At 39.0% G+C, this 12,368-nt stretch overlaps 1 protein-coding gene across 1 annotated transcript; it reads right to left on the bottom strand.

The window, feature by feature from the left end:
• Positions 1-8,733: 8,733 nt before the first annotated feature.
• LOC111398819 (protein SIEVE ELEMENT OCCLUSION B-like) lies at positions 8,734-12,241 on the bottom strand. Its single transcript, XM_023025927.1, has 7 exons — positions 11,812-12,241; positions 11,591-11,707; positions 10,916-11,364; positions 10,709-10,818; positions 10,384-10,526; positions 9,811-10,287; positions 8,734-9,551 (listed from the first exon to the last, which is right to left on the bottom strand). Exons 1-7 carry the CDS (start codon positions 12,169-12,171, stop codon positions 8,925-8,927), a joined length of 2,283 nt encoding a protein of 760 aa, XP_022881695.1. The 5' UTR covers positions 12,172-12,241; the 3' UTR covers positions 8,734-8,924.
• Between the last annotated feature and the right edge of the window lie 127 nt (positions 12,242-12,368).

Below are 12,368 nucleotides of genomic sequence, written 5' to 3'. Positions count from 1 at the left end.
AAAACGACGCTAAATCGTGGAAACTCCGCACATCAGAAACTGACTGTGGATGCGGCCACTGTCGAATCGCATCAACCTTAGCTGCATCCACCGTTACCCCACCGGCTGACACAACATACCTCAAAAACAAAACACTATCGATATAGAACACGCACTTCTTAGTGGTTGCAAAGAACTTCTCCTTGCTTAAAACAGTAAGGACTTCCCTTAGATGCACACCATGAGACTCCTCCGACCCACTGTACACCAATATGTCATCGAAGTATACAACAACGCACTTACCAATAAACGGTCAAAGTGCTTGGTTCATCACCCGTATGAACATGCTCGGTGCATTAGATAGTCCAAACGGCATAACTAGCCACTCAAATAATCCCTCCCGTGTCTTAAATGTTGTCTTCCACTCATCACCATGACGGACTCTTATCTGATGGTAACCACTTTTCAAGTCCAGTTTGTAAACACAGTTGCGCCAGCCAACTGATCAAGCAAGTCATCTAGCCTCGGTATCGGAAAGCGATAACGAACTGTTATTTTGTTGATGGCCCTGCTATCTATACACATCCGATAACTCCCATCTTTTTTTGGCACTAGGAGTGCGAGGACTGCACACGGGCTGAGACTCTCTCTGATGTACCCCTTCTGCACCAACTCCTCTACTTGTCTCCTCAACTCCTCTTGTTCCACTGGGCTCATTCGATAATGTGGGCGATTAGGCAATGACGCGCCTGGTACCAAATCAATGTGATGTTGCATATCCCGCAAAGGCGGAAGCCCTGTGGAAGGTCATCCGGAAACACATCATGAAACTCAGACACCAAGGTGGCAGCTTTGGGGTGAAGACCCGTCCCCTCGGCTGCCATAGGAACTGTCGACACTCCTATCGCCTCAGTTCCCACTAATAACAGTACATCACCTTCTGCCAGCATCTCACGCACAAACAAAGATCGGGAAAGTAGATTACTACTGTCCCCTGCCGAAGACAGACACTGCGTATCTTTGGAGGGTAGTAGTACAATCTTTTTACTCGAAAAGGTGAATGTATATGCATTTCGATGCCCTTCATGGCACACATCCCTATCAAACTGCCATGGATGACCCAACAACAAATGACACGCATCCATCGGCACCACATCACACCAAACACTATCACGATACACACTGTCAATAGAAAAAGATACCAACACACGGCTAGTAACACGAATTTCATTACCTCGTCTCAACCATGCTAAGCTATAGGGAGCAGGATGAGGTTCGGTGCTTAACTGCAGGTTCTACACGGCCGCTTCAGATATCACATTTTCGCAACTGCCCGAATCAATGATGAACCTACACACCTTTCCTCCAATGGTACACGTAGACAGAAAGATATTGTTTCGCTGCAGGTCCTCAGACAACCCCTTAGGCGTAAGGCACGCCTGTTGGACCACCCAAAGAGGCCCCGTGTCACATGTATGCACAATTTCAGCCTCTTCTTCTTCATTCTCCACATGAACAGGATCGTTAACATCGACTTGTGTTGTCCCTCCAATGAACAAACCTGGGTGTGGCTGCCCATGAGATGGACAGTCCTTCCTCAAATGACCAAAGCCACCACAACCAAAACACTGACTTCCATGCCCTCGTCTACCACGAGGAGCCAGCCACCCGGATTAGCGGTTGGAGGAACCACTGGCCGAGTGTTCCGATCAACGCCCCGACCCCTAGATGTAAAGGATTGGGACGGACTAGATGTGGGATTTGGGGCGAATTGTCGACCCCCACCTCCAGATGGACCACCAGAAATGCCTACTACAGAACGACGTTGTTGTTGATTTTCAGCCTGAAGTGCTCGCTGGTGAGCCTCAGAAACAGATACCAGCGAGAACATATTTAGGACGTCATGCAAATTCAATCGTAGTCCACCAATATAGCGCGCTACCAACTGGTCTTCTGATTCTCCCACATCATTTCGCGCTATCAGTTGGTAAAACTCTATGGAATAAGCATCTACAGATCGATTGCCTTGTCTCAAATTCTGTAAGCGCTGATACAAAGTCCTGGAATAATTAAAGAGAAGAAACGCTGCCTTCAACTGTTTCTTCATTTTTTCCCACGATAGGATTTTCACCTTACCCTGACGGATCCGGTTTTGCTTCAGTTGCTGCCACCACGCAGCAGCACGACCACGCAGATGGGTCGCCACCAAAGGTACCCTTTTATTGTCGGGCACTTCTTTGTAATCCAAGATCTCCTCTACTACCGCCAGCCAATCGAGGAATTCATCTGCCTCAATTCCACCGTGAAATTCAAGTATATCAACCTTGAATCCGGATTCCCATCTCTGAAACGCGTCTTGCTGTTGCACACGAGGCTGTTGAACATGATCGCCACGTGCCTCTGACAAGGTCTCCTCATCCGACCTCTCTCCTGATTCAGATCCACCTCCACCATCACTCACTAGGGCACGACGTGGAGGTGCAGGAGATGTTCCGTTCTGCACAACCTCTGCCGCCCACATCCTGAATTGATCAAATCGGATTGTCAACGCCTCAACTTGATTACGCAGATCTGCAATTTCATCAATCTGGCCACCACGACCATCACGTCCTCTCTCACGCACCATGCTCTGATACCAAAATGATGTAGATTGAATCTACAAACACACGACAACAATAACCAAAAGGATTGAATTCAAAAAAAAACTTTTATTATTTCGTGAACAACCAAGAAAACCCTAGGAGGCATCTTGCAGCGTCTTAAATATGAAAGAAAAGATAATATACTGGGCCAGCAGTCCCAAAATGGGCTGGGCTACAAAATGGAAATAATAAATGCTGAAAATAAATAACACAAAAACTTAAAATGCTGTTTTGACACACTAAACGACTTCAAATGCCCAAAAACTCTCGTACATCACAGCAAAGTTGTGAGTTCAATCCGAAACGCTCGCTACCTTTCCGAAATGGGGTTATGGGCCCAAAACGGACACCAAACGCAAAAGTTACATCAATTTCTTTGAAAGCCGACTATCCAACCGTTCCATGTATACCAATGCCTGTTCCTCCACATAAACCTCATCACAAATACATATCATAATTCGGAGTTGTGAATCAAAAGTTATACGCATTCAAAGTTAGGCCGTTGGAGCTAGGAAAATCTGTTGCTCATGGTTAGGTCGCGGTTATGCATACCATGACATGGGTTGTACCCTGCCATGCCCAATTTTTTGATCTTTTAACTTAAAATTAAGGGAAATTTGATAATTTCTTCAAAAATATAGAACACTATAAGTAGATAATTATTCATCGTGGATTCAACATTCTATTTATTACTATATTACTTGTTTACAAATCCACTCACTTGCGGAATAGAAATCGGCAACATTTATTTATGGGTAAATTGATATCACTGTATACATACCACTGAAAAAATATACAAAATTAAATATTTTAACTGAACTAAGCCTTTGTTTGTCAACTAATCTTCCACATTCTATCTTTTTTTTTTACAATACTCATTTTCAACCATATATTCTTCATTAAAATAAAATTACACATAAATAAAAAAATTCTTTTCTTTTTTAACTGAACTAAGCCTTTGTTTGTATACCATTTTTTTCACATTCTACCACATTATTTTTTCTACAATACTCGTTTTCGACCACACATTCTTCATTAAAATAATATTACACGTAAATTAAATTTTTTTTTTTAACCACACATTTTAACATCAACCAATATTCCATAGTACATTACTCACAAATAATAGGACACAAACAAGCACTAAAAGGACACGAAACAGGACCTAAATGTATACTCATTACGTCATGCAATACGTCATCCTTTCTAATACTCGAACTTTTATTTACAATGGTACAACATTGCATGGATCATTCTTAGTATTATAGTATTAGACCATAATTAGTTTTGTAATTGTCAATTAGATCCTTAAAAGATTTTGTCAAATTACTTAATGCATGTTAGACGTAATGCAAAGGAAAATTATGAGCACCTCATACTAATTTAATCAGAGACAGTACACAATATTTGTAGGATAATTTTACATGTACGTTATTATATCCATAAAGGTGTCCATAATGTACACGTGGAATTCCATAATTGAAGAGTTCGAAAATATGTTTTTCAACCCTCCACTGATGTTATATCACTTGTACATTATGGACACCAAAATATAAATGTAGCATAACCCATATTTGTATCACTGATGACCAAATTAAAGCTATGATTATACAATAGATAAGAGTTCATTTGACATGGCAATTTCCAGAGGAATCTTTTAATACAAATCCGATGGATGCTGAAGGAAAATATTTTATATCCGACATATCTTTATCGACTTTAAAATTACATTCCAGGGAAAATTTTCATCTCACAGAAGGAATGGGTGATCAAAAATAGTCAACTTTGCTGTGCTTATTGACTGAAAAATAATAAACGCACTCTGATAGGCTGTTTACAAGTTGTTATGAGATTAATCAGAATTATCTCATTCCAAGAAGCATTGACCCTGCAAAAGAAGATGCGTGCACACACATAATATATATAGAAACATATGCGTCAGCATGGCTCAAGTTGGCAACTTGCTGATACAGAAATTACAACATGGCATGACTGAAGGGGAAAGGAGCCTTAAATATTATATTTTTTTCATTGACTCGTTATAAAAAAAGTGTATAGTGGAACTGTGGATAAAGAAAAGAGAAGAAAAGCTGCCAAAGAAAGGAAAAAGAAGCAAATATGAATGCGTGCTATTATCCTTAAGATTACCAATTCTTGGCTGCAAAGACACCTCATCTATCTACTCATATTCCTTTCTTCTGTATATTTTTATCCATTTTTCTTGGGTTCGAGCCCGTATATTTATTTCGAATCAAGATTTATATATGAATTTCTCAGCAACTTGCCAAAAGAAAAAGGCCTGGATATGGTTGTTGTTGGGTTGGTTGGGGGGGGGGGGGGGGGGGGGTGGGGAGATTTTTGTTGGTGGGTGGGGGGGGGGGGGGTGAGAGGTTGAGATGAATTTCCGTTGCTTAAAATTAAATTCTTGTTGCTTCTACAATTCAAAGTGTTGAAGTCATACATCACCTAACAACTTAAAATAACAAGATTGTTAATGTCTTAAAACATCTCGAAATAACATTAAATATGTTAATATAACTTTGAATTGCTTATGAGTTACATAAATATATACATAAAGTTGGCTTGATTCAACAAGGTCTAACTTGGCCAACATCATCTCTAATCATCTTTTCTTCAACAAAATGATAATCAATTTTTTATGATTGGTTTTGTTGAGAAGTATAAACGCTTATTTTATTCCAACGAGAGCAATTGATTTAAAGAAAGAACAATAAACATTCAAGAACACGCATTATGATATATAAAATCAGCCAAACCAGTGTTATTTACTCAAAGAAACACTTAAGAACATGTACGATTTATAGAGATTCATATCAATGTAAGGTTATGCCTCCCGTCACTGCAATAATTCAATATGATAAAAAAAAAATTACAAGAAAAAATCCCACACCTTTCTTCTCTAATATCTCTTTCTCTCTCAATTTGACAGTAATAAAAAATATAAGGAGGACTCCGTATTTAAAAAATAAAAGATGGCGAAATCAAATTCTACAATGGCTCCTATTCCTTAATTGAATTTAACAAGAATTAAGCTCCTCAACTTAACAATAATTAGGACTACAATTCAAACATAAATTCCTAAAAAATGCTTAACGAATTAGTCTCCACAACTTAACATTCTCTCACTTGGAGGTTGACTCACCATCAATGACTTCTCCATAGCGTTAACAACTCCTCATTTCACAAAAAAAAGTCAAACTAAAGTTGTCGATTGAAACAGTCTTGTTAACATTAGATTCTGATTCCTTTGAATCTTCTTAAGTGTTAAGATTCCATCATTTTTTTCCTTTTAACCGGTAAACCCAGTAATTCTACAAAGCCTTCTTTCCTTTTGATAACTTTTTCAATTGCCATGTTTGATTGGACTACAACGAGTCCATCTCATTCTTCATGGCTAACTCCCACTTAATGATTCATCATCCTGTACAACTTTACTATAACTTTCCGGTTTACCTCTATCACTCAATGGAATATAATGGAGTGCTGGAGAATATCTCTTCGGAGGTCTACTACATCTGTTTGATATTTTGGATGATGTCACTGGGGTATTCTAATGTACTTCTGGGGATATATTTTCTCGATTTTCACCATCAACATTCTTTAACTCAATCACTAGAAAATCTTTCAGCAGGATCACCTCAAGTTCCTTATCTTCAAAACTTGAGTCTTTAGGGTTAGTTCCTAATCGCTCGTGAGAATTTTTTTTTTTTTTCAAAGGAAAAAATGCATTCTCTCATTACATGTTTGGCATAATTTTTCAATCAACATATGCATATGTATCTCTAGGTCAAGTTCCATCAATGTGCATAAGTGTTGTATTCAAACTTTAGCGGGTTCGTTAACTTGACTAATTCGATTGCTCTCTTTGTTACTAGTGTGTTACTTCTTGTCCTTTATTATTCATGATGAAAAGGGGAAGAGATAGATAGTACTATTTATTTTAAGGACGGTTAGTAGTATATGAGTTAGGGGAAGAGATATTTAACAAGGATTTGATGTTTTGCCATATTGATATTTTGTTTGGTGTTTTGGAAATTTAGATGTTAAGTTGTTGATGCACGTGGTGCTATATCTTCTAAGATTTAGATATGTCTGGACCAATTGTAAGGGATTTTCCTCTGTTAGCATATAATGGTATTCTTTACTTCTACTGTTTTCATTTGCATGCTTGATTGATTAATTAAGGTGATCTTACTTTGGCCGGTGAGTTGTCCTGAGAGAATGTATTTGGCCTTCACCCATTGGTCATTTATGGATTACTTGGATTGTGCTACTTACTACCAAATGTGAGCCATTGGACCTACGATGGATGGCTATGATCAAATCCTATTTAAATATGGTTTTGACACTTGGTCTTCGGCCAATTCAGTTGGTTTTGTGTTCGAATAAAGCCACTTGTCCAGGATTAAAAATAGGAAAGTAAAGAGACGGATTGATGCGTTAGAAAATAATATTTTTATTTTAATTTTTCAAACTGTCCAATCATGCATCGACACATGTCTCATCTAGAGCTAAGTCTGGATTGTAGCATGATTGTTTGAGTTAAGACTTGGTTTTGATTATTTTCTCTCTGTGGCTTCGAGTTGCTCTCTTCTTCTCTCTAGTTTTTGATTTACTTGCTCTCTTTGGTTTAATCTTAAGTCTCTAAATTAGTGAGATTTTGGAATACTAGAAAATCCTTAGGTTTAGGCTCGTTTGTATGATTTGTGGCCGAGTTTTTGGCATTGGTGTTCGGTCGAACAAGTTAGGGTTACTCTTGTTTATAGGATTCTTGAGATCATTATGTGATCTGTGACTAGAACCTTAGAATGGAAGTCGGATTGGTTTCTTGTATATTAATCTCTCTAGACGGTGTGGTTTTCATATAGTGGATAGGCTGATCTTGAGTCCCCTAGATTAGGCCTATTTTGGCTCAACTGGGTGACCAATTTTCGTGTTCTTGAAGTTCTTTAATTTCTGCATTTATTTACTGTTGTGGTGTTGCGATTTTCGTCATTTGATAGATTTTTTCGATTGATTGAGTTGCTCGAAATATAGGATTATTTAGGTGAAAAATCAGTTTTGGGACCAATAATCCCAACTTAGGGTTTAATTTGATTAAACTTGTTCATCCAAAAACAATAATTAGTGACTTGTTTAATTCTGCATTATAAACCTATTTAACCCCCTATAGGTGTTAGTCGAGTTGAAACCTCATTCATTTCAAATTGGAATGCACAGACTGTGATCACGAATAGGACTTTCAATCACCTGCAAAATTGTTAGGGGGATTACTCCCATAGCCCTACAATGCTTTAAGCTAGTGAACAGATGCAGAGAATATAAGATTGAGGTTATGAATTGGAATATACTATAAAGCGTATCTTAATTATGAATGTTGAGCATATATCGAGCACATAAGATGCAATACCATAAGGATTAGATCACTTGTAAAATTCCAGGATGACCATATAAGATTGGACTCTCAGTGGTCAAGAACTTCCTACGTGGTTAGAACACAGAAGATATAATGAACTAGAACCAGACTGGCAGAGAAGGACATCGATAACCCCCGAACTTACGAGTGTGGCTGGGATGCCATGTAGGCAAGTCAGAGTACTAGACCGCGGTCGGGGACCTTTAGCAGGACAGTCGGTCCTAGTCCTTGAAGATAAATGGTATCATCCAGCGTTAAAGAAGCATATTCCACGGTTGTTAGAATTTCTTCGAATTAGGCCCTCCCTTTCACAAAGTCGCATTTACTAAGGAACAGGACCATATATGCTAAAAGCGTTTTGTGCTGAACATAAGCGTGTTCATTATTGAGAACCAACAGACTTATGGAATAGGCCAAGTTTGGCATAGTTCATCATAACGTACATTATAGAACCAATGGCATTAGAGTAAGGAATTAAATCCATTTCACTCCTTTCCAAATCATTCTTATGGCTATGCGATGAACTTAATTTGAAATGTAAACCTAGGGGTTGACAAAGAATTGTGGGCAACTTCATTCCAAATCTTTCAATTAATTTATTCACATAAGAAGTTTGTTTCAAGGTCAAGACAGATATAAATTTATTCCTGTTAATTACCAAACCAAGACTTTTACTTGCATTCCCAAGTTGCTTCATTTCAAATTCTTTCATAAGAAGGTGTTACACACTTTTGATTTCCATTTCACTTTCGCTTACAAGCATATAATGTAAATAGAGAAGGAAAAACCATGAAAATAATGAAATTTTATTTTGTCATATTTAATAGCAGCAAAGGCCTTTGGAGTAGCAGTAATAGTACATCAGACTAGTCGGTGCAGCAGCGGTACATGACAAACTTGTCCATGGTACGTCCACATTCAGAGCAAACCACCCTCTCTGGAATGTTTCCATGCCCCGGCAGAATGAGGCGGTTGCAGTGGTGTTCGGGGTGGACGCCACTAATCTCCTTGTCTAGTTCAGGGACAAACTTATCAGGGTGATCCACTCTGTGTCCCCATTGGTTAAAGTTGTCGAAAACTGTGATCAAAATATCATCTTTGCCTTTAGTCATTTCATACAGGCCCCTGCTGAAAACAGCCCATCCTTGTTCACTGCCGTCATAGGTTAGCATTGCCATGATTTCCTGCATTATTTTGTCAGTTTCGACCGTCATGCCGTGTTGAAGTTTTGAGTTCCACATGCTCCCAAGCCTCACCCAGAAGAACCAAATGTAATCATAAAAGTCCTTCAATGGAAAAATGTGGCTAAGTTTTTCCGTGTCTATGATTTCATGGCATCTTCTCACTCTGTCCTTTGAATTTCTCTTTCCGACATAAATCATTTCTAAGGGAACGTGCAATGTGGTTGCAATGCCCCGTACTGTAGTTGTGAATCTCCGAATCCAGTTAATGTCATCTCCACCATACAAGCATATAGTTTTATTGTCCCTAGTCTGTGACACCAAAAAATGTCAAAATAATAATAATAATAATGAAATATGAACATTATGTTACAAGTACGATGCTTACTATCTATTACGGACCTCTAACCCGCATCAGAAGCAATAAAATGCATTATGTTTATTTACAATGCATAGGGGTAAGATTGACTAATTAGGGATCTTGATATTCATGGTTATAACGACTGCATGATATTTGATTGTTTCTTGAAGAAAGGTAGCAAATAATTTAGGGCGAAAATGGTGTACGTACCCATTCCTGGATACGTGGATCAATGGAGTCTGTTAGTAAATCCATATTCCAGGTACTTTCTCTCCATAGATCCAATTCCCTTTGTTTAGTGAAGGGGAAAGCATGACTACCCCAAATCCACATCATAGGTAAAGCATTGGTGTTCGCCACTCTTCCTTGTGGATCCAAGACAACGAGCATTGGCATGTGGATGAAATTCCAAATCTCCCGGATGTACCTAATGGCTACTGGATCAACAAAGGAAGGATGATCCACAGAATACCACGGCATAGAGCTTCGAAGATCGAGAAATTGTCTCTCCTGTGTTGGGCTTATTGACACTGCATGGTCAACAATGGGAAACCAAAGAACCTCGTACTCGTGCCTCATCGTCTGCTGGCTGTAAATCAGATGGAGAATGTTGAGCTCTTCTTGGGGAAGGTCTAGGTCCGAAATTAGTAGCAGGACATACTTCAACCTCAATACCTCGAGGCGTTCCTGTCACCAGGAAAATGTAAAAACACATGGTCACGTCTAATCATAAATGGAAATGGATCAAGAATTTCATGTACTAGGGATAAGTAAGGAGACAACATTTATCCTTCTAGTCCCATCAAAGATTGGCATTTGATCTTCTCGGGCACGGATAATTGACTTTAATATTATCATGTTGTCAATATGAGATGTCTCAAAGAGTTTCTTCAGTGCTGCTAATGCTGCATCTGTCTTCCTATCCTCTGTAGATAGAAGTACAATCATTTAAGATTGATAATATGAGTAACCATAATTCGAGAAATGAAGTAGAACTTGTGCTGTAATATCGAGACGGTGGACCATACTAAGTGCCTTCGTAGGACTACCTTAGCTTTGGTTTAGGCATGCCAATTATTTCAAACCAATCAGCTTTTTGGTGACTTACCAATCAACTCCTTCAACTTCCTCAGCTGCTCTTGCAAGTGCTCAGTCATGTGGGAGAGCTTATTAGCTAGACTTAATATCTCCCAGGACTCAGCAGTAGAGGTAATGTACCTGATCCCCAATAACATTATTCAAATGTCAGTACATTTAGAATTCAGATTTTCTTGTTTTCATTTACGTAGTTAATTAGTCACAATAGGAAACATACTCATGACCACTGCCAACAAGGTTTAGGAGTACTGATGCACAGGCCAAAATGCTCCTTATGATCCAATAAACAGTCGTCGGAATGTGAGCAGTCGCGGATACCATTTCTGGTGACTCCCGGTTAATGTAACGAGTAGGGAGCTCCTTGAACTCTACAATGATCTGAGTCACAGTCAGTACAGTCTGTAAAAGATTGAAAATAGCTTTAAACTTCTTTTTAATTTCTTCGTTATGCTCCATTGTATCAGGTAGATCCTTCAGAGCTGCAATATCCTTGGCAAGTTGATTCTTCCCGCGAAGTTGATCGACCAGCCAAAATTCACCATAGGTGACTGAAAAAGCTGCAAAGGTAATAACTACTTTGGCATCCCACCCGTAGTTAGACAGCGTCTCGAGGAGTCCAATGGCTATTGAATGTGCTTCTCCTCCACCGGCACATTTGCAAATTATCTGTTGCATTAAACATTCATAATCTTTTAGGGGGCTTATATACTTCCCAGATTCCAAGTTTGTCTCCATATACACCGCGAGGCCTCTTATTGCAAGTTAATACGAATTTTTGTAGCATTCACGAAACAAATGCAAACAAAAATATGAAAGTATTTATTGGCTAATAGTGCATGATTTGATTTTAAGATAATCAAGAGAGCACAAGAGAAGAAGAGTTTTAATATACCTCGCAGGAAATTTTGTTTATGGGATATGCCAACAGTTTAACTATCTCCGCATCATGGTAAGCACTTTGAAAGGACTTCTCCTCGTATGACTCTGAATGTGCTGGAACTTGAGCTCCCTATATTATAAACATATAAAAGTGTTAGTTAAACGCAGCTAAAATGAAGTCTAGAAAGCATATAAACCAGAAAAGCATGTTTGGCAACGAGGATTAGGTAGTACATGAACGATGTCAAAAGATTTGCCATGTCGCAGGATTTCCTCAATGATGGAAAGAACAGGCTTCACATCAAGATCTTCATGATCTGGAGCATGCGTGCCCTGAATTTGCTTGTTCAATCCAATATCATCAGCTGCAAAGTGGCGATAACGCCTATCACCCTTCGTCAAACGACCTCTGCCTCCGTTACTGTGATGTGCTGGACTGTGATCCAATTCATCCTGACTTGGTTTCAATTTCGCCCTCTCACGATCAGTCAAATAACTCTGAGTGCCAGGTGCTGTTGTCGGAGGTTTAGGATTCGACTTGTCACTCACCAGTGGGTTGGTCCTAGGAGCAGGCACAATTTCTCTGTGCGCCATTTCTGCAAATAGAAAGAGGGATAACAAGAAACAAGTATGTTTGAAGAACAAGGGCTGTTTTGGTGTCCATTAGGGATCCCTCCAGGCCTTATATAGTTAATAAAGCTAAGTGAATCAAGTACCTTGCTTCCATTGTGGTCTACAGCCTGTAGGGGGTTTCTACAAAAAAATTCTATCAGCCAAATCTTTTACATCAT

This window comes from Olea europaea, chromosome 8 (assembly GCF_002742605.1).
Source record: "Olea europaea var. sylvestris chromosome 8, O_europaea_v1, whole genome shotgun sequence".
NCBI lineage: Eukaryota > Viridiplantae > Streptophyta > Magnoliopsida > Lamiales > Oleaceae > Olea > Olea europaea.
The sequence above is the reverse complement of the archived record's forward strand: the minus strand, read 5'-3'. Positions and strand labels throughout refer to the sequence as shown.